At 41.1% G+C, this 22,858-nt stretch overlaps 1 protein-coding gene across 1 annotated transcript; it reads left to right on the forward strand.

Moving 5' to 3' along the window:
- The first annotated feature begins 1,407 nt into the window (after positions 1 to 1,407).
- shmt2 (serine hydroxymethyltransferase 2 (mitochondrial)) lies at positions 1,408 to 22,526 on the forward strand. Its single transcript, XM_018678907.2, is given in 13 exon segments — positions 1,408 to 1,565; positions 8,724 to 8,915; positions 11,703 to 11,782; positions 12,578 to 12,764; positions 12,766 to 12,779; positions 13,002 to 13,083; positions 15,236 to 15,358; positions 17,137 to 17,276; positions 17,418 to 17,580; positions 18,136 to 18,235; positions 19,490 to 19,645; positions 20,360 to 20,467; positions 20,709 to 22,526. Coding segments are annotated over 13 exon segments (1,506 nt in total). The 5' UTR covers positions 1,408 to 1,532; the 3' UTR covers positions 20,837 to 22,526.
- The last annotated feature ends 332 nt before the right edge of the window (positions 22,527 to 22,858 follow it).

The following is a 22,858-nucleotide window of genomic DNA, read 5'->3' on the forward strand; positions in this document are numbered from 1 at the left end:
ATTGTGATTATGTCTTTGTATGCCTGTGTGTGTTTGTCCAGGAGAGATTCCCAGAATTTCAACAAAAACATCTAATAAACTAAGAGAGAAAGTACACGATACTCTGGACGAGGCACATATTAAAGACTTTATACTACACAGCAGAGCAGGATCACTTGACAGGACATGACATATATGTATAATAACACTGACACTGGAGTCTGTTAAGAACAGTATTTTTCAGTCGTGAAAACTGGTCTTGAAGCCATTGAAACGTCAGATTTCAAACAGCTTCAGAGAAAAACTCTGGCTGGAAATTTGTACATCTCTATGAACATGCTAACAGTAGTTAGCAACAGTTAAATCCATACATATAAATTCAGTTGGATTACAGATTTACATTGAGACAGTATCCACTTGGCAGCTTTCTTAAGGACAGTGACAGCACACAATAGTTGACACATTCATTAATAAATATTGTGATAAAACATCTAATCACTAGGTAACACCAACCAGAAAAAAATATCACATCCAAAATAAAATATTACTCGCCAAATGTTTTTTTGCCCAGAACCTTTAGGAGAAGAGAGAGATGGGGGATAACGTGCAGCAAAGCTCCCAGCTGGACCCAAACCTGGTTGGCACTTTGACAGATCACAAAAATACCCCACTTATTTCTACTGTGGGGAAAGAGGAATGTGATGCAATTCTCAGCATTCACTGGACTGACAAACAGAATCAGAGTCACACTCATATCTGTGTTTTTGTCATTTTAAAGTCACACTGGAGCTGAGTTGCTTTCTAATGTTTTGGGAGGTAAAAAGAGCACAAGACGAAACATTCAAACTCCACAAAGGAATAACCAGGGACGGAGATTAAAACCCTGAACCTTCTTGCTCTGGTGTAGAAGTGCAAAGTGCTCAGTAACTTCCCTCCTCGAGGTTTATCTGCACGGATATTAAAGTGCAGTTTTATGTGTCCATGAACAATTTACTACACTTGCAAATGTCAAACCAGTTTGTCTGAAACACTCTATACATCCCCATACAATATACTGCTTATTTATATAGGGTATACAGTATGAACCAGTGCCACATACCACAGCATTTATAGCCCTTATATTTATAGTTCCCTCACCTTCAGTTGTTTAACAAATTTGATGAAATTATCAAAACTTAGCATGTCTTTAGTTCATCAGGAAGCTTTATCATAAGTTTAAGTTGAGAGGTGTGGTCTGCATTCCCAACTGTCACAGATAAACACTCACTGTAAACCTGCACATTATTTTAAAATGGAGATATGGGTGATTTAAGATAATAATTGAAGATGATTTAAGAAGATAATTGCCTCAGAAACCTCGTGAACTGAGTAGTAGCTTTCTAACCCTGCCTTGTGTAGTTTCCTCGCTCCCTGGGCCTACGATTCCCATCATCCCACTCGGCAGGATAAACGTAACCAGCCGTTGCCAACAACTTCAAACAGCTCTCTCAGAGCCTGTCAGCCGTGTGTGTGCCTGCTGCGCTGCTTCTTCCTCTGGCCTGACACCTCGAAACATGCTGTCCTTCGCTCTGAGGCAACTCACACGGGTAGGCTCATCATCAGCAACAATTTCTGTGTCACACTTTCCTTCACCGTGTTTTTCAGGTGGCTCATTTAGCTGGCGTTTCTGTGCGGTTAGCTAGCTGAGCGTCGGTGTTGGTCAGTACTGCAGTCGTGGAGGGTTAAGTTGCCAACTTCTGCTTTAGCAAACGGTGTAATTGTCACAGAAATTAGAAGACTGTTTGCAGCAGCTTGCTGCCAGCCGTGTTTTCTGTCCTGCTCCTGTTGCAGCTTTGAAACGTTGACAGTTGCTAGCTAGCTGGTAAGCTAGCAGTGTAGCTGTCAGTGTGTTACATGGCTGCAGCTGTGTGCTCGTTATGATGCAACAGCGACCGCTCAGTTTCATCATGTGGGATCAGAACAAGACAGGCAGGACCGGGTTCCCCTGAATCACTATAAACCTCACATGTACTCACCAGTCGTGGATTATTTAACAGGTGATGAAATAGTGTTGCGATACTAAAACTACAGTTTCCGTCATTTTCCATTTTCCCATGACGTTTTTGAACTCATGAGATTTTCAAGTCAAACGCCTCAGTCTTGATAACCGTGTGCAGATAATGCAACAGAAGGTTCACAGACTATGATATAATTATCTAGAAATGAGTGGTCTTGTCCTCAGTAACGTCCAAAGTCCTAAATGTGGCTCAGATGTACTGTGGGAACACCAAGCAAATATTAACCTCCGACTGTGCGGTAATTGTGCAGCAGATAAGTTGTATTCCTCAGCAGTGTCAGCAGCTTCTTCAACGCTGAGGTTATTTATTACTGTACAGCAGCTGCAAGGACAATGTAATCTTATTTTTTATCAGGATAATACATACAATTCATTTTGAATGAGTGAACAGTTCCTCTGGTTTCAGCTCAGAATTTGAAAACAAAATCATAATTTGATAGAATTTGTATTTAACAAGTTGTTGGATTAGTTTTACTTCAGAGTGATCGTGGTGTCAGATGGAAAATGTTGGTTGTAGGCTATTAATAGCCTGTTTTATAGCTTTATGAAGTGACCCAGTTTGGAGTGATGGTGTGAATTTCATGTAGTTTCTCTGAAACAAGTAGGCTATGCCAAGTGTGTGCCAAAATCCTGTGGCATGTATTCAGACCTAGTTTTAATAAGTCACTGTCAGTGTGTTTGAAGTTTCCCATCACACTGAGCGGTTCACGTGCTCGCACGCTTTTCCTATTCCTTCTAATTGGTCGAACGTGCTTCCTCATTGAATTTCTACAGGACTCACAAGACTGTTGTGTTTTTGGTCACGGCATGTGGTGTCCTCATTGCAGCTGCTGACCTCAGTGTTTTAGGATTGGACCATGCAGATGCTTGTTATCAGGGAAGTTCTGATGTGGCTTGAATCTTAAAACAGTCGCTCACCTGTTGCTGTTGATGTTAATATCTGTGGAAAACAGAGGGTGATTTGGTTATGGAGATGTCGGCTCTAAAATGGGCCAGTTGCTGCAGGTATTACATTCCTGAGATTCCAGTTAAGTCAATTTAAGAATTAAGAATCATTTCTAATCCCATTATGAAAATCTTTCTCCCAGTGCGAGAGGGCAAAGAACCAAGACTGCTTCTCAGCTGTTACTTCTAACTCCATTATTTTTTCTTTTATTAATTAGAGCATTTCTCTCTCAAGTTTTCTGTGGGCTATTTTTCTGTCAGGTTTGAATTGCATGGATATTTATTGGGCCTTTTTAAATATATGATGTGTTGACGTTTTGAAGATTTCCTGAATTCAAAACCACATCTGTATCCATCAGAAACTTTTTTTAAACCACTGGTTTCTATAAGAACCAGAGGTCAGAGGTCATAGAGACAAATTAATTTCTGCACAAACATCATCACCTTTTACGGCTTGCTGTTGTGAACACTTAAACATGTTAAATTGCTAAAATGCTAAAAATATCAAACATGTCCTTTCCTTTCAGAAAAGTAACAACACTGAGATGAAGTTCCCTCACCTTCAGTTGTTTATTAGCTTTCAGCTCCTGGTTAATAATAATTTACTGGCATGACATAGGTCTGGGTCTTTCATAACTTGATGAGTAGGAAAGTCAACATGCCAGTGATGTAACAAGGAAACTTTTGATAAATATTAACTTATCAAGATGATATCTTCTGTTTTTTACTAAATATCAATGCTGGACAAAACATCTGGTTTTACATGAGAGTTAGAGTGATAAGAGCTCAGACTTACTGTATTTTATTCCTGTTGAAGTACTGGGTATCTTTGTTGTATTCTACCTGAGTAACTTATAAATTGTAAATGAAAATGTAAAAACAAATGCTCATTAGTTAAACTCACTCTTACAATAGTTGTATTCCTCTGTGCTGTGTATTTAAAGATTAGAGTTTAGTTTTCAGGACATGCAGTTTGTTGGAGAGCAGATCTGCTGCCCTTTGGAGTTTGGTGAATAACTCCTACTCATCATCATTTCAGAGGAAAAGATTTGCAGTGTTGTTACTTTTCTTACAGAGGTTAACTCTGTATAAAAGCTTCAATTTACACCGGACAAAAAAACCCACTAACATGTAGTCTTTGTCGTCAGTGGGAAAGGGCACAGTCTGCATTCATTCCCAGGTCAAATGTCTCTGCAGCAGTCACTGGTTTTTATCAGCTCCAGCTCCAATCAGCAGCGATGGAAACATGACGCCCAGGTGGTCACACTCATTTCGCCTCTTTTCTGCTGTGGTGACCGGTCAGGGCCCCACTGTCAACAGAGGCTATATAATGAATCATTTTCTCCTCAGTAACTTTTGTGACTCTTTGCCATCCCACCACAGATTCTGTCTGTCTCTGTTCAAGCAGCACTCGTTCAGTTGGCGTTGAGTTTGAGGAGACTGAAATAAAAGATATAAAAAAAGTAACTGCCTAACCCTGTTTTCCGATTTGTGACATTGAATGTGACACACCACAAAAAAAAAGAATAAAAGAAGACAGAGAGGCAACTCGTCTACTGGCATACATGCTAATTTGGTGTAAAAAGGGAATAACAGAGGCAACACAATCTTTTTTAGAAACCAGTTTGTTATGTTATTATTTGTTTTGCTAACGTCAACCAACAGTGTGGTTTTGGCACATTCAATAGCTGCCAGAACTAAGTTTTCATTATGTTTTTATCTAACTTTTACACTGGCTCAGAAAGAGGTTCAGATGACACCCTGAATACAGCCTGTCTGGCTTCATCACCTCCCACACCAAAACCACAAAAGATTTAATTTACTGCTAATAGACCCCAACTTTTGACATGGAGTAACCTAACAATGTCTCAGCAGAGGCATTACTCAGCTTTTTAAGTTCAGTTTTATTCATTAAACAGGAGCAGATCAGACACTAGTTTGTCAGCGTTGACTCATGGCTTCTTTTTTTTAATTCTCAACCTTGACGTTTATAAGTTGCTCGGAGCTACCCTCACTCAGTGAAATACAGCAGCCGCTATCTACAAAATTTCAAGTGTTCCTCATGTCAAGTCGAGCCAAAACACATCAAACAAACAAACAGCTGCCATTGTCCTGGGACACATCACACTACTGCTGCATGTTCCTCATAGATGTTTGAAGACTTCTTGCTTTCATCTGCTCATCATCTTTATGAACTATAACACATTTGACTTTAAAATAATGCAGGTCCCAGCTTCACTAATGTGAGGACATGCAGCTTTTCTCTGTTTTATATCACTGTGATTTAAAATTAAATGTCACAGTACGCTATGGGAAATTATGCTGGGCATTTTTCTCTAGTTTCTGACACTTTAAAAAATGATAAATTGATTAATCAAGAACTTAATCGGTGCATTAATTTGCAATGAAATCAACCATCAGTTGCAGCTGTCAGTTCACCTCACCTGTCAGACAGCCCCGTTGAGTTACTGTGGATAGAAAAAACATAAACTAATTTGCTCTTTGGTTTTTAATTCTCACAAATAAATAATTCAGATAGTTTTAGGACTGACTTCACTGTGTTTAGGTTGCTCAAATTTGCCTTTTTGTGGTCCTAAGGTTTTACAATACAGGAAAACCCAGTTAAATATTTCAGTTTTCCACTGAACAGACTGCATTTGACAGGGACAGTGAGAGGTTTGTGGGAACAGGTGTAGGAAAGGCCACGAGCCAGGCTTGACCTCGACAGTGTCATAAGTACAATCCACAGCATGCATCTGGAGTCGCTGAGGCGTCAGGAAGCCCAGAGTCCGGCTCTTTCACCATCTTCTACTTTACTACTTGAAGTGTTGTGGAAAGATTATAGCGTAAATGTCTTGTTCCGCTGCCTACACCTCCTGAAGATTGGCTTCGTTGCTGGCATCGCTAAGTCTCTGATCGTCACCCTGGCAACCCTTTGACCCTAATAGAGTGGAGTCGCCCTGGACTCTGCCTCTGTCCCTTCACGCCTCTTCACCCTATCCAGATTTCTCAGTCTAGTGTCACCCAGACTGAATCACAGGGCAATTTGTAACGGACAGCCCTAGCTATTAGTCAGTGACAGGGAAAGAGGCAACTGCGTGTCAGACTGACGGATGCCGTTGCCCTGTTGACACTTCTCCTCTCCTACCTTACATATCTTCTTTTTTTTTCTTCACGGTTTCTCCTCTCTAGTCCCTTCAGTTTTCTTTGTGTTACCAGGCTGATTGTTGTTTGGTATAGCTGCTGATGGACAGCAGTCATCTGTAAAATTGACTTGCTTCGGGAGCCGCCTCAGGAAATGGGCAAAAATAATACAGAACCAGGATTAATGAAATGATTTTCTGTCTTCCCGTTTCTTCTTCTCTGCCATTGTTCTTTGGGCACAGATGTTTGACAGGAAAGGCAAACTGCCAACAATTACCTTATCATTGTCAGGCAGATGCAGTGCATCTGTGACTCTGCCATTATTTTGTGCTCGGCGCACAGGTTGACGTGGCCTGTCCCGCCCCTTTTCTCACAGCAGAGTTTTCATCAAGTTCACCTTCAAACGACAGCGTAATCTGTCGCCTAAAAATAGTCCCGCTGTGACATATTTGGTGCTTGTTTCTTGGCTCTCACTTTTCTTGGATCAGTGTATCCTGTGTTTATTAATTAATCTCCTGTAATGATCAGGGCTGTGAAATGAGGCAGGAAAGCAGGGAGGTAGACTGCAGGGACTGACCTGTGCGTTGTTTGTTTAAGCCCAGAGCCTGGAAGTGATATGGATGACAAGAGGAACTAATAAAAATGCCACATGAGTGCCACTTGGCTGAGTGTGCTTAGCAGTGTAGGGTGACATGACGGGGACAGGAGGATGGGAAAAGGAAAGCAGGGATGAAGGTGGAGGCGCAGAGGAGGAGGGAGAGGCACCCCTGTCTGTTTTGCAGTCGTCAGTTGCGCTATAACTATGGCAACGTTGCCCCGTGTTGGATTTTTCTGCGGCTGCTCTCCCTGGCCCTGGTGTGTCCCAGCAGAAACGCAGACAGCGAAGGACAGTTCCCGTCAAGATTTAATGACCCGTGTGATTTCTCAGTGCAAAGCGTGTCCTCAGAGGCAGCCCAGCCTGTCTCCCCAGGCCCTCATCTCTTCCAGAGCCCTGAGGGGGGGCCCTCTCCCTTTCTCCACCGTCACCACTGCCACTGGTGACAGAAGGCCAAGGTAGAGATTGTTAGAAATCGCCATTAATGTGCCAGCCGCCTCCCCTGGTGTGTCACCGCGTGTCTCCTCTGCCACCCGAGGGAGCAGAGGAAGAGGCAGGGTGGAGAGGATGGGACAAACAGCGATGGAGTAGATAAACTATCTTCAAACCGCTTCTGAGAATAAAGGGTTCTTCCAAACTGTTTTTGTATGGTCACTACCACTGCCAGCATTAACATTCATTATTTTTTGTCTTAAAACTACATAGTTACTTTCTTTGTTAGATTTACAGTGCAGTAAAGCCACTACAAAAGATTAAGTGCTCAAACATTTTTTTTTACACCACATGGAACAAGCGTAAATTGCATTTTTTTTGTCTTATGGGTGTCCTCAGCCAGTCCTAAGCATTGTGTTAATTGCTTTTTAATGGTGCTATTAAAGGGAGGTTGTCCCTCACACCCCAGCACACCTGTACAGATGATAACTATAGGTTGGCAATGGTGGGATTGATCTCAAAGCAGAGTCATCATCATATTGTTGATTAAATGATGAGAGAGAGCCAGTTTGTTCTGAGTGCAATCAACCTGTCAAGGATTTTTTTTAACCTCTGAGTGTTCTCCCTGATGATGGGGGTTTATGAAGGAGACTTGTGCACTGAAGGGCACACACACAGCTGTAAGAATTTATTATTATCTCAGCTCAGCATCTACTGCATGTAATACCAAGCCAGGCAAAGTGCAGAAGAGCCAGCTCAGTATATATACTAGGATTCATGTTTAACTCAGTCAAAAAAAAAGAGACAGAGTTGATGAAAATTATATGGACTCTGCACATTCACATGATCAGGCAATGCAGCAGCAGAAGAAGAACTCGCCCCAGCCCCAGTCCAGATTAGATAAGCAGGAAGTGCTGAATCTGTTCTCTATGTGCCTCCTTTGGTACACTGAGGCCGTAAAAGTCGGTCCCTCAGTTTGTAGAAGTGCTGATGGAGGCATAATTGAACAACCATGCTGATTATTGATATCATGCAAACACGCCAGCTTCTAATTATACCAGGCTACATATTAGAGTGTGTGAGGAACAGAGGCGGGCAGGAGACATTTATATAGGACAAATCAGGGATGTCACATCAAGTATGGGAAATTATTTTGTATGTGAACTGTTTCTAGTCATGTGTCGTTTTCTTACAGGGAAAAGCCCCAACTACTTTCATCTTCACATTCACATTACGCACCCTGTTTTCATTTTTTCCTCCCTCAACGGGTCCTCGTTTAAAACACGAGAATTTATCTCACTTAATGTTTCTCATGACACCAAAAATCTTGCAGGTGCAGCACTTAGAGATTTTGGTAAAAGAGCACAATCTGCAGATTTGGCTGAAAAAAAAATCTCCCCATAACTTGGCAATTTATATCAGTCCTCATGAGACCAATTTTAGTGCAATGACCCAACATGTTTACGATAACTCTGAGATATGCATAAAGTTAATGTACTGATCCTTCTCCTTTGTCTTTGTCCCCCTTCTTTCGTCAAACCCTCAACCCTCCACCTTCTCCTCTGACCACAGCCACTGTGCCAGAGAACCCCGGTTCGTCTCAGTGTTCGTGGGCAACAGTCCCACGCCGCCACCAGAACAGTGGATGAAGATCGTCCATGGACAGGCCAGGAGAGTCTGGCTCAGGACGACCCTGAGATGTGGGATCTGCTGCAGAGAGAGAAGGACAGGCAGTGCCGTGGCTTAGAGCTCATTGCATCTGAGGTAAAACACCTTTGAAATAAATAACTAATATTATTTTTTAAATTACACATATGTGCTTAACTGAACAATTGACAGTGGGCAGAGGGGGAGAGAGTGAGTGAATGTATAAATCAACTGGCTTCCTCAGGACGTTTGTGTTTACACTGGATGGACATTAAAAACTTGTAGGCCAAAGGATTAGCAGATGTCTGGGCACTGTAACATGTTTCCTTGAACCTCTTGATTTGTCAGTGAAGGACATCATTTGGCCAGTGCCTTAAAAATGTTGGCATGGAGCCGACATGTTGGCAGATACCTTGAATTACAACATTTTTCATTCAGTCAGCCTTTAGTAGAATATAATATATATTTATACCATATTGTATTGATTGAGTGGGTAAGTTTTTAAGGAAAGACTTGCTAACCTGATGGATATCTGTTGTTTTTATATATATTGGCAGAAAGAGTCATTATCAGAGGTTTATCAAGCAGCACATAAAGTACAAGGAATGATATATCTGTGAAGACTTTCAGTCATGCAGGTTATGGTTATACAAGAAGGGCTGAATTAAGCACAGCTGGACTTGGCTGCAGATACCTGAAAATATTTCATCTCCAATCCAAGAGACTCAGGTCATTAAAAACCTGACACGTCATCTGGTATCTAGTTATCCTTGATTCAGCCCTTCTTGGATAACAAATGGTATGCACTGCAGTTTATTCTTTATTCCTGAATCATGTTGTTGTTCTGTGTTTTAACAGTTCACAGCTCTGAATGTCCTGTTTTTTAAACTTCTCAGTGAGACTGACTGGCTCAAACATACAAACGATAAAACCGATATCATGAGCTCACACTAACACGCGTGGTATTTTTAAAAAGTTCAAATCGACCTCTCTATTCTCTATTCTAACTGTGCACTGTGTGCTGTAAGTCATTCCAAAAAAGGCTTGAATGACTTACAGCACATTTGTGTAACTCTTTGTTTTCACTCCAAGGCTGGATCGAGTGAAATGGAAGATTTTTACCATTCAAAAGAGCAGACAAGGGTTTTTGTTAGTGTGTGTGTGTGTGTGTGTGTGTGTTGTTCTTTCCTTCTCCTCCTGTTTCTTCCTCGCAACAGTAGTTATTCAGTGGAGTATATCAGCCCCCTCTCAGCACAAAGCCTGACCACTCTAGTGTGAGATAAAGCTGATATCTTCATTCTGCCTCCTCCCCACCTCACTCTGCGGGCCACATCACAGTACAGACATACATTTTCTCTTGTCTGTACACACACACACACACACACACACACACACACACACACACACACACACATTTCAAGACACTGAGAAGCAGATGCATTTCCTTTTCTAATATATGCACAGTCGTCAGCATGACAGACAGACTCCACAGAAAGCTGTTACTGGAGCTGTTATCTCCCTTGATCTTCTCTTTGCTCCCAGCTGAAGCATTAGCATAAAAACACATACACACACACACCCCCCACCACCACCACTCCACTGAGAGTGGAGACTGTAGGTGTGAGCTTTGTGTCAGACCCTGTTACTGGCCAGTGTGATGATAAACACGAGTGTCAAGCTTATTCCTATAGTCCAATATCACTTACATTGTCCTACACAGTCCCAATCACTTTTTATTTGTGTCCCTAATCTGAATCTGAGCCTTTCCCACAATGCTGTATTATAATATTTTGTACAATGTCCTGTAACTGTTTGTATAAAATCCATGAAGAGAGGAGAGGACGGTCAGTGTGGCAGGAAGGTTTGGGCACGAGTTTACAACCTCTTTTCATCTCCAGCATAAATTTCTATGTTCAGATAATTTTTGAACAAATGAAAATTCTTTCCTCCACAAAGAAGAAAAAGGAGGAAACCCCAGGAGAGGAATTTCAGTAGTATTGTTTTAATCAGAGGGGTGTGATAGAAGCTGTAGGTGGGAAATTGGCAATTACAAGATAAACAGAAAGTTGTAACGGAAATTAGTGTTACAATTAACAATAATTTTCATTACTGATTAATTTACTGATTACTCTCTAGATTAATTATTTGGTCTTTAAAATGTCAGAGAACAGTGAAAAAATGACCACACAGGTCTCTACAACCACGACTTATAACCATGACTTCAAATAGCTTGTTTTTTCCGACCAGTAATCAAAAACCCTCATGTATTCAGGTTTACTATCATATCATCACATTTGTTTAGAATATTTAAAAATAAATAAAAAGCACTGAAATTATTAATCAACTCATTGTAACTCTAGTATAAATACAAAAATAGGATTACGACTCTGTTGGTCCAGCTCTACTGTGGCACAGAAAATCCAGTGGAATAAATCCAAGGAATGAGTTTACTGAAATCAGGCTAATAAATGTGTCAGTGTCTTATATTAGTTATATTAGCTAACGTGTCTTTTTTATCTTCTAACACATGGGAAAGATGTTAAGGAAAACTTTTTTGGGTAATTGTTCTCTTTAGCAGCAAACCATACTCCTGAAAATGTATTTTTCTTGGAAAACGCATTTCAAAATGATTAAAAAAGGCCACACCAATGTATCTCAGCATGTGCAGAAAAGTTTATTACATTATCTTGTGTCCTGCAGGAGCGAGGCGATAAGCATTGTGAAGTGCAGAGTGTTAGTCTATGGAAGTCCAGAGGTTCAATACTGTAATGATTGCCTTTAGCCGGAGGGGGATTTCTCACTATCACTTAACAGACTTTAATTTGCCGTCCTTGTCCCTTCTGTCCACTCGCACCATTGATCTGAGTGTGTGTGTGTGTGTGTGTGTGTGTGTTCCCACCACAGAATTTCTGCAGTCGAGCAGCTCTGGAAGCTCAGGGCTCCTGTCTGAACAACAAATACTCTGAAGGCTACCCAGGGAGAAGGTGAGTGTTTATTCAGCCACATCCCTGCTTATTAACACTGTTGATACTCTCTGCTTTAGGATATTTGTCACAAACATTCACAAGTAGACACACACAGACACACACTGGTTGTGCTGTGTTCTCTAGCTTGCCTTATTATTGTACAGTACATGCCAACCACACAGCAAATAATCCACGGCCTCCACCACGCCAAAGACGATTCCTGAGGGGATTCATTGGAAGAATTTGGTACCAGGCTGATACTTCGTGCTCTCTGTTATTTTCTTTGAATAATTCACATTTATCAGCAGCAAACAGAGACCTGTTATATGTTGAAATGCTCCTCATTTGATGCATTTGATTCCTGGAAAACAACCAACCATAAATCTCCCTCTGTATGAATATGTTTTGTTTTTATTTTTTCCCCACATCCTCCTCATCTGCTGTTTTACACTTTAATGTAATGAACCAAAAAGGATGATCTCAGTGAATGAGTGGTTTGTACAGTAGCCATCTGTTGCTCCTTCATCTGTAATTCCACTGAAGAGCTTTGATGAGCGTTTTCACCCGAGATGTCCCAGATCTGATGACGGGTCAACATTTTTCCTGATTGCTTTAGATTTTTGTGACCAACGCTGCCATGAAGAGTAACCAGCATTGTTGTGATTAAAGTTGGATTCATAACTGTACTTAATCCAGCAGGTTATTTACAGGAGTGATGCATCTGTTAGTGTAAATGGCCTGAGTGTCTTTTTCATTCATAGAAGATCATCTTTCCATTTCTTTCCTTCTCTTAAACACCTGTGATCCACACAGATACTACGGCGGGGCAGAAGTGGTCGACCAAATCGAGCTGTTGTGTCAGAAGCGAGCCTTGGAGGCCTTTGACCTGGACCCAGCTCTGTGGGGCGTCAACGTCCAACCATACTCTGGCTCACCCGCTAACTTTGCCGTCTACACCGCCGTGCTCAACCCCCACGACCGCATCATGGGCCTGGACCTGCCCTGACGGAGGACAGTCAGTAGTCAATGTGGCTTTGTTTTTATTTTTAGTCACTGCCTTGTCACTTATTTTCTTTTAATCTCACACTTTTCTAGTGTGTCAGTATTCGTCAGGTCCTACAGAATGTTTTTTTTTCCTGAACATTTGTCAATCTGTCATAAATCAAGTTGGTTTCAGGGTAATGTAACTGAGTGGCTGTTTCTCCGTCTGTTTACATGTTTCTCTTTGCAACCACAGTCTGACCCATGGCTACATGTCTGATGTAAAAAGGATCTCTGCAACCTCAATCTATTTTGAGTCCATGCCCTACAAGCTAAATGTAAGTAGAGTCCTCTACTACTACTGATATCAACTAACAAGTAACTAGTGGACTGTCTCATACCAGAGATAACAGTAATAAAAGCATGGTATAGTTTTAAAGCTGTGCTGCAGATGCAGATTAAATAATATTTGAAAATACTTAATGAATATTATGTCATAAATATTTGATCCTCCTCTGGTGTCAGATGAGAGGAGCTTTTCTAAATTCTGATAATTCTGTTCTTTAATGTCAATCACAGACGTGTTGTTCAGAGTAAAGTTGTTCTCTGTGATTGACTGCATGAACTGACCAGTACATGAATGAATCTGTACGTGTGTCAGGGCTGCTGCCGTCTTCTCAGATGTCAGCAAAGCTCTGCTTGTTCTGCTGCAGCTCTCTGTATAAGGCCTGTGCTGATATTCATTGACAAATCACACTTGACTGAATGTTTGCAAAATAATCTATTGTTCAGTTTGTTGTGTATGAGGTGTTTGCTCCAAACTGCATTCTCTTAAGTCCATTTACTGTAACATTTAATGGGAGACAGGCTGGATAAGGAAAAGACTGTAGCCATACCTCTGTCTTTTTATATTCCTGTCATGTTATTCCTGTCAGTACATTACGCAACAATTTCAGTCAGCTTCATCAGTAGGTATAAAATGTAAAGACCTTAGCAAAAACACATTGGTTATTTTTGATCCAAAACATTTTTATTAACTACTATTTTTGTTGCAGTTGTCGACTAAAATAACAAGAAAGAATAACCGGAAAATACAGTTCTTCAATAAGCAGTATCTATATTTAAAAGACAAATCTTTTTGACCTGGTCTTTCCTCCAAAATAACAGATTAATAACAGAGAGAGAAAAGTGTGATCTGATTGTAGGAGATCCTGTTTCCTTTCCTGCTCCCAGAGGGAGGACATGAGGCAGAGTGTGTGGGGGTTCAGTGTCTAACTCACAGAAACATCAGCCCATCACATGCTTGCTGGCAGGTGCTTGCCAACACAGGGACTCAAACTCAAGTGTTCTGTCTGATGTTTGGCCACTTTTCTAACAGTCTTATTAGTAAACTACATGAAAGAGTCGGAGCGCTGCTTTCCACCTGCATCTGTGCTACCAGGGCCTCTCAGATGTGATGAGTCATTTTTCAAGTTAACATATAGATAAGATAGTCGGTGGATATTAGTGTGTAGTGTTTTATTCCTCGGGTCATAGTTGTGTGGTGGTGTTGGTAGTGGCTGATGGATGACCATGAGAGTCTGCATGTCCAGACCTGCTGATGTATGGGCTGGCAGGACCCCTCTGCGAGAGAGATAATGGGAAATCGACAGGCTGGCCAGCACCACTGGCTCTGTCTTCACAATGAGCAGCTTGATGGAGTGAGGGGCCATCCATAGATGTGCTCTGGAGATGGGAGATTATCAGGTTGTCTAAATAAAGCTTTCCCCCTCCTTTTCTCTCCTCTGTCTCTTGTCTGTGTCTCCCTTATTCTCCATCCTTTTTGTCTCTCACTTTGTTTTTCTGCTCCATCGTGCTCTCTCGCTCTCTCCTGCATCGTCTCTCTTTTCTGGTGCTCGGAGGAGATGGAGAGGGGGGAAACTTTAAACTCAGCCACAGGACACACTGATCATTTGACTCATCCAGCCTGACTCCATTTCACACGACTGAAGTACACCCACTGAACAATAGATTGTCTAACATGTTTTTGAAATTGCTCAGTTCAATGGAAAGAACAGGAAAAGTCTCCAAACCAACCTCTAATCTGTTCTACCTCATCACACCAGTTGAGTAGATCCCTGAAAGGTTGAATTAGGATAAGTAGGGGTGCATTACTGCAATTGCTCCATCACCTTCCATTTTATGATAGGTTGAAATGTCTCCCTTAGATATATTCCTTCCCTTTTTAAGGTAGCCAAAGTACTTCAAATGCAGCTGCTTCAAATGAGCTTCAAATGGAAAAAAAAAATCTCTCTTTCGTGTTGATATGTTTTCTCTTGATCCTCAAGATATGACTTTTTTTTCATCCTCTCATGTTCTTTTTTTTTTTTCCTCCTGACCCTTACTCTCCCTCTAATATTCTCATATTCCTCCTCCACATCCTGTATTCTTTCCTCTCGCTCTGCCTCTTCCCTCCCTCCTCAATCTGTCTCCCTCTCTGCCTCTCTGCAGACCGCAACAGGACTCATAGACTACGACCAGATGGATATGACGGCCAAGCTGTTCCGGCCCAAGCTCATCATTGCTGGCACCAGCGCCTATGCCCGCCTCATTGACTACGCCCGCATCAAGAAGGTGCATGGAGAACTCTGTATATTCAAAACTCACCCATCTCACCCTCTGCTCCTGCAGCGTCTCTCGTCCTACGTTATGAAGGACAGACCAGCTTTGTTCTCTCATTTAAAACTCAGTCAGCCTTTTCCATTGGGATATCACCAGCCTCCCTTAGCTAGGGTTACCTCCAAACATATCCTCTCTAATTTCTGTCCCTGATTAGAGGTTTCTGTCTGATCTAAACACCAAGCCTTCACTTTTAAACTCCAACAATTTCCAAACACAAGCCAGTTTTTAGGCTCCTTCACCTTCACACACAACAACGCAGATGCTGTCTTCCTCTCTTGCCTACTCAACCGAACTAAACGTGGACACTCGCACTGACTCACATACACAGCACCAACTTCTAACCGCACACTTCACTGCTCTCTTTGACAGTGCACAAGAGGCCCCTTTATCTGTTTTTGTTATACCCACCCGCTGACTCACTTCATTCACTCCATGGCTGCTTCCCTTTGTTGCAGAGCTCCACTTTAGCTAGTACCATCAGATGGAGTGTCCCACCATTACAGAGCTGTGTTTTTATTAAGCACCATAACTACTTTGCCTCTAGGCCTGAAGTGGGGCCATATTTTTCCCCTGGCATGTCTCTGTGGAACTGTTCACTGTTTTATGGCAGAATCTGCTGGGCCGGGCTTCTCTCCAGATTTTCAGTGTTGTGTTACCTAGACTGAAGCAGGCGTGTTTGTTTTTTGTCCCCCATCTGAAATTTGTTTCACTATCAGCGTTCATCAGCTACTGCACATCACCCTCTTGTGTTCTTTACCCCCTCCAGTAACCCTGCCATCTCCCCTGCCTTTTAATCTAATAAACATGTGCTGATCCAGTTTAGATATGAGAGGAAGGGAGATTGTCATGATAATGCATATTAATTGGAGCACTAAAAAGATTGTTTACTGCTCTGATCATTCGCCAGCGAGTCATTTGCATGTTAGCGAGCTATTTATTGTTTGTGCCTTTTTCAATAAATGCTGGCAAGAGACAGCAGGATTTATTGAATTATGCTGTAATATTTCTGGCCTCTGAAGACTGCAGAAGAGTGTAATTACACCAGCTCCCATTTGCAATATCTGGCCTTTGAGCAGATAGGTACTGCTAACAGATGTAGAGTTCGTTATCAAATCTTAACCATGGGGGAAAATGTAAATGCATTAGTGCAAAGAGATTGTATCTTACATTTTTCTCATCTCACATTTTTTTAATCTCACATTTCAGCAGACACAGAGTGCAGTCAAATAAAAAGCACTGTAGGGTCACTGATGACACAGATTGAGGCAAGTTGAATTGTGCAGTTTAATTCAATATAATAATTTCTGTTGGAAATCTGTATAGCAAAATAATGCATAGGCAAATACAGTGAAGTGCATAAATATTTAGGCAGGGACATGTTTTCACTCTTCAGGACATTAGAGTGAGGCTAAAGTGCTGATTGTCAGCTGGGTTTCTTTCTGTTTGTGCAAGGTCCCTTTTTGTGCAGAGTTTTCATGGCCAAACTGTGGATTGTTGTTAGCCAGCCAAGTTAGTCACCTGACTTCAGTCCAACTTTGTCTCACTTGCTGAGGATAAGACTGAAGGCACCAAACTCCCTGTCTCTAACAAAAAAATGACTCACTATCTCCAAGGCTTGACTGCCTGCTCTCCACTGAAACTGAATTAGAACCTAAATTTCCCTGACACGTGGTGTAAATTTGAATCCTAATTTTGTGTTTCTTCCTTCCTTTACATGCTTTCTCTCTCAGCTGTGCACTGACATTAAGGCCTACATGCTTGCTGACATGGCTCATATCAGTGGTCTGGTAGCAGCTAAAGCCATCCCCTCTCCGTTTGAACACGCTGACCTGGTCACCTCCACCACACACAAATCCCTGCGAGGAGCCAGGTAAGAAGGACGTCCTGTGTTTCACACAGGAGGCAGGGGTAGGGGCAAATCAAATTACCACAGATTTAACCTTGTTATTTTTTTAGAGAAAAATAAAATGGTAAAAATGCCAGTGTCAGTGAATTATTGTGTTTTATCCAGGGCTGGCCTCATCTTCTATCGCAAGGGTGTTCGCTCAGTGGACAAGAAGGGGAAGGAGATCATGTACGACCTCGAGGACAAGGTCAACTTCTCTGTCTTCCCCTCCCTGCAGGGTGGACCTCATAACCATGCCATCGCTGGTGTGGCTGTGGCACTCAGACAGGTCAGCACAACACACAAACACCCAATTCTTAATGCAAAACTAACTAACTTTATTTGTATTGATGTAACACTTCATTACCCTGCTCTGTTATTTCCTAATAAGAAGCTGATAACTGGTGAATCAAATTTTACAGTGAAACTAAATCTTACCACTGGGATGCTTTGGCACAACTTGACTCAGGAGCTTGTTCCCTAAGCTACTGTGGGCATCTGCTTCTTCTCTTTCTCAAGTGTCTGGATCTTAACGCTGTGCTAGAAAGCTATTGAAATTTAATCCAGTAAAGGGGATGAAAAGGCGATCTCTCATGCCTACTGTACTTCTCGTCATTTTTTCAGGTTATTTGATCAGTTATCAGAGGAAAATATTAAATATTTCTATCCAAAGATGCAAATGAAATAGACTTTGGAGTTTAAAAAACGACAACATGGTATGTTGATGTTGTAGTAAACAGTTTTCTTGATATTTCTTGAACCATTTCTTGACCCCAAAATGAAAAACAAAGCTAACTTGTTTGTTTCCAGCTCAGCTCTTTCTGTCATTTGTGTGTGTGACCAGGCACAGTCCCCCATGTTCAAGGAGTATATCGCCCAGGTGCTGAAGAACGCCAAGGCTATGGCTGCAGCTCTTCTTAGCAAAGGCTACACCCTGGTTTCAGGTAATCCAACTTGTATTTAACCACTTTGTTTTTTTGTTGTTGTTGTTGTTGTTGTTTTTGTGAGACACAGGCTCAGCAAACAGCAGAGAGAAACGTTAAAAACACACGTCAATAAAGAGAAATGTCCTGTCACAGGATACAAAATGTGTGGCGGCGGGGGGGGGGGACAAATGCATTTAAATTCATGATATGCAAATGAGCTAATGTCAGTGCAACCGCCTCGTCAGTCAAGAAAATGAAACCAGATGAAAGTGGTCACTTTCTGGTTGTGAGCGAATACTTGAATCTTGTACTGCATTTAATACGCTGGCCTCAGCTCTTTTTTGATGTATAGCCTTCAGTTGATAGCCTCGAAAATACAGACTTGTCCTGTGCTTACACTGCATTGTGTGCATGCATACGCCCTGTTTTTCTAATCCCTCTGTAGATGTCAAGGAAGCTGTTTACAATAAATGCTAATAGAAGATTTAGGCATTTTCAGCTATAGTTCATCAGGTACACCCAGCTAAAGCTAGTGCAGGCTAATACAGCAGCTAACTTCATTTTCAGGACAATACTGGACTGAAGGAAGTAGTACTGTGAATAGTTAGAAAAAGTAACAAGGCAGACAGACTGGTTGTTCAGGGGTTCATCCTACAGCAGGATAATGACCCAAAACTTGAGAAGACAAGAACTAGACAGTGGATTCACATGATGGAAGACCAGCTCAGTCTCAGGACTTAAACCCCATGGAGCTGGTTTAGGATGACTGAACTGGACAGAAGGTGAAAACAAAGAAAACCTCAAGTGCAACACATTCGCAGGAACTTCTGCAACAGTGTTGGGATGAACTCTCTGAACAAAGTTTCATTTCCATCTTAGAAAGAATGACATGACTGTGTTCAGCTGCTGGATGAGTCAAAATCTGATGCTTTCATTTCAGACTACTGTGAGACGTTAAAGTACACACATTTCAGTGAAGTAAAACTTAGAAATACAGTGCTCAGATTAGATATACATATGAACATGGACAAATGCATGAGAAAGAGGAAGATGTGAAGCGTTTGAGACCCTGACAACACACTACCCAGAAGTATTTTGGCTTCATCATTACCTTTCAGTTGCACATCTTTAATGTATCAAACTTTGTAGCATTACCTCGTCCACCTTAAACTAAAGTTGCGATGATCTGACCAAAGGACCATATTTACATCCGCAAAGCCTCAGACTTTCCTCCTCTTCAAAAGTTCTTACCTGGAATGCTGAATATTTCAGGTGGGACCGACAACCACCTGGTCCTGGTAGACCTGCGGCCTAAGGGCATTGACGGAGCTCGAGCCGAAAGAGTGCTGGAGCTCGTGTCAATCACTGCCAATAAGAACACCTGCCCTGGGGACAAGAGCGCCCTGACTCCTGGTGGCCTCAGGCTAGGTGAGGAACAGCTTCACATTACACTACATTTAGCTCAGCTCAGTCAAGCTCTTGTCATACTTTTTAAGGGCACGATCAGAAACAAGGAGATGGTGCTGATTTATTTTAAATGTCAGAAAACCTGTAAATGATCCTCACTCACTCAGGATGATCAGTCGTAGGATGTTGTCCAGCTGTCCAGCGTTTTGTGTTCTATATAAATACACGGTGAGTGTCTTTGTCAGAATTACTTTGCAGATAACCTCCTCTTCACTTGATCTGCTTTACTTAGTTTTTCATCATGTAGTTCTGCATATGGAAATTAGTCAGCCACCAATTAAGCCACAAGCGACGAGCAAATCATGATTAATTAAGCATGTTTGGCTTTTTAATCATCTTCCAGGAAGTTCAAGAGCTCCACATCCACACTGCCACATTTTTAGCATTATCTCAAGGCGAGGTATTTTACATACAGAACAATGCTCTGCACTTATTACCCTCTCCTTCGTGACCCATCGTCTGTCAGCATCTGTGTGTAGGTTTGACACATCTGGAGTCTGTATAGATTAAAAATTTCAAGACGCTCCAGGGTTCTGCTTTTTTCTAAAGACCATACGTTTCCTCAGTAGAAAAAAAGTGAGAAATAATAGACAGTTGAACTGAAAATAAAGGAAGAATTTGCCAGTTTTTACTTTTTATTTCAAGCTGCAGGGTTTGTGTTGTTCTCTGTCCCAGGTGCTCCAGCCCTGACCTCCAGACAGTTCAAAGAAGCTGACTTTGTGCAAGTTGTTGAGTTCATGGACGAGGGCTTCAAGATCGCCTTGGATGTCAAGAAAAAGACAAGTAAGTCTAATGTGAGAAGGTAGACAGATAACAGTGTAGCCTGGCAAGAACATATGTCTCAATATTTTGGTCTTTTTGTTCAAGTCACAGCTTGAAACTCTGCATGAGAAAGCACCAAAGGTACGATATGCTGTGTGCTCTGTTAAGGTGTTGAGTAAAAAAGGCCCTGCGGTGATAAAACAAAGAAAGCTAAAAATGGAAAGCTGAGCTCTCTCCCTCTCTCTGCCGTTGTCTTCTCCAGCAAAGCTCCAGGACTTCAAGAACTTCCTTCTTCAGGACCCAGAGACTGTGGCTCGCATCGCTGAACTGCGCCACCGTGTTGAAGCTTTTGCCAGGCCCTTCCCCATGCCAGGCTTCCACGACCATTAGACCAGTCAGAGTGGAGTGAGGGGGCTGAAGGCCAGGTGGTGGAGAGCTGGCTGAGCAGAAGGGTGTGAGGAGAGGGAAAATGTCACATGGGAGTTAAATGTGGTGGGTGCCTGTAAATTGGGATTAATCTTTTTTTCCAATCAGATCAGATCTGTGAAACCATTTTTATACTTCTTTGCAGTCATTAATCAATCTATTCTTGTAAAAACATGGCCTCCATATCGAGGTAAAGAAACAATAAAATATAACAGAGTTTTTTTTTTTTTTAGAGCTAAAGAACCTATTTTCTATTGTATGTGTAAAGATCTGCCTCAGTTGTTTTTACACCATTTCTTTAATGTGAGTGTGGGAGGAAAAAATAACACGACCAACAGTTATTGGTGTCACAGACTCTGTGACTTAATTAATGTATAATTAGATATTATAATAAGTTACACTGAAGAGTCTTAATGTTGTAAAGTCTTAACTAAAGTCACTAATGTGGATTATTATATTCACATAGAGATGTGTGCATGGTAGTTTTCTATTCTCATTTTCTGTTAATGAAACCAGGTACACAAGGAAGCTTTACGATGTGAGGGGCTGTTCTACCAAACGTGGTGTTGGCCCTTTAATTTAGTAGAGATTTGTGCAGCTTGTCTCCAAACTGGAGGGTCCAGGTCTGATTATACAGGAGATGGACTTAATAAGCTTAACATTTTGTTATACTATAGTCCAACACTACAAACTGTGGTCATATAAATTTCACACACCGTGTAAACAAATTCAAATATCATGAGCCTCAAAAAGTAGAATTCATTTGGAGTTTGTATCGGATTGCATTACAATATAATACGTCCACCCTGTGTGGAAAATCTAACATAGTATGTTGTTGTCTTTTGACACTGTTGTGATTGCACCATCTTTTTTTTTTCTTCCAGCATATCATAGATGTCAGATTTTAATTGCTTTATATGTTGTTATAACAGATAAATAACCAAATGGAATAATAACAAAAACAATGGAATAATAACAACAGGAACGTCATCCTGGATTACTTCATACTTTCCTTTAAATGCGTTTACAAAGAGTATATACTTCTCTATTATTTAAGAGGAATTAATGAAATAACTGACCTCCTTTCACATACATATATTATAAGATTTCCAATACTTCTACCAATGTAATTTGCTCTAGAAGAAAGAAGATTTGTAATGCAGTCTGTCTGATGAAAGTGTCATTTATTTCACCACTGTGTTCAAAGATGGAAACTATGAAGCAGCTGGATTTGATAAAACATTTTCAGAGTATTTTGTTGCCTGTCTGGTTCACAGATTGGCACTGTTGTCATTATCACTGCATCAGTGAGGAAGAAAGATTTTTTTTGTGTGTGTGTGAAATGGTCCTGCAGCACAATCAAGAAAAAAGATGTTAGAAATAGTTCGGTACTCTCTTACTTTGCACAAAACACAGCTTCTAAAGTGAACGGAGTAATATGAATTATCCACGTCACATGTTTTTGACAGCCAATAGAGTAGACTTTGCCAAAACATACCGATAAGTATTTTACTACAGTGTTGATAAATCCACTGTTTGTCTGTTTTCATCTCTGATATGTTGCCAGCTATTGTACATCAAGTTTGAACTAACTGTCTTTTACAGAACATTTTTATTAGCTGAGTCCTAATAAAATCTAATAATGCAAACATAATTTGTGTGGTGTAACTGATTTCAGTATAACTGATATACATTATGTGTTGCACACAAGCAAAGTTTAAAGAAAAGTGTATGGGGGGATGTTATTCTGTCAGAATGTATTATTTGTGATAGATTGTTTAAAATTGTGAGTGCAGTAAGAAATGAATAGCTAGATATGTACAGTACTTATTAGTAGAATGGCTGTTAGAGGAGTTGTGGTGGGGTTATAGTTTATCTGGCAGGGTATAGATAAGAAAACGTGTCCAATCCGACGGTGACAGAGAAAAGTAAAAGAAAAATAAATAAATAAAATTCAACACATATTATTTAAGACATATCTTGTAG

This window comes from Lates calcarifer, linkage group LG12 (genome assembly GCF_001640805.2).
Source record: "Lates calcarifer isolate ASB-BC8 linkage group LG12, TLL_Latcal_v3, whole genome shotgun sequence".
NCBI classification, from domain to species: Eukaryota; Metazoa; Chordata; class Actinopteri; family Centropomidae; genus Lates; species Lates calcarifer.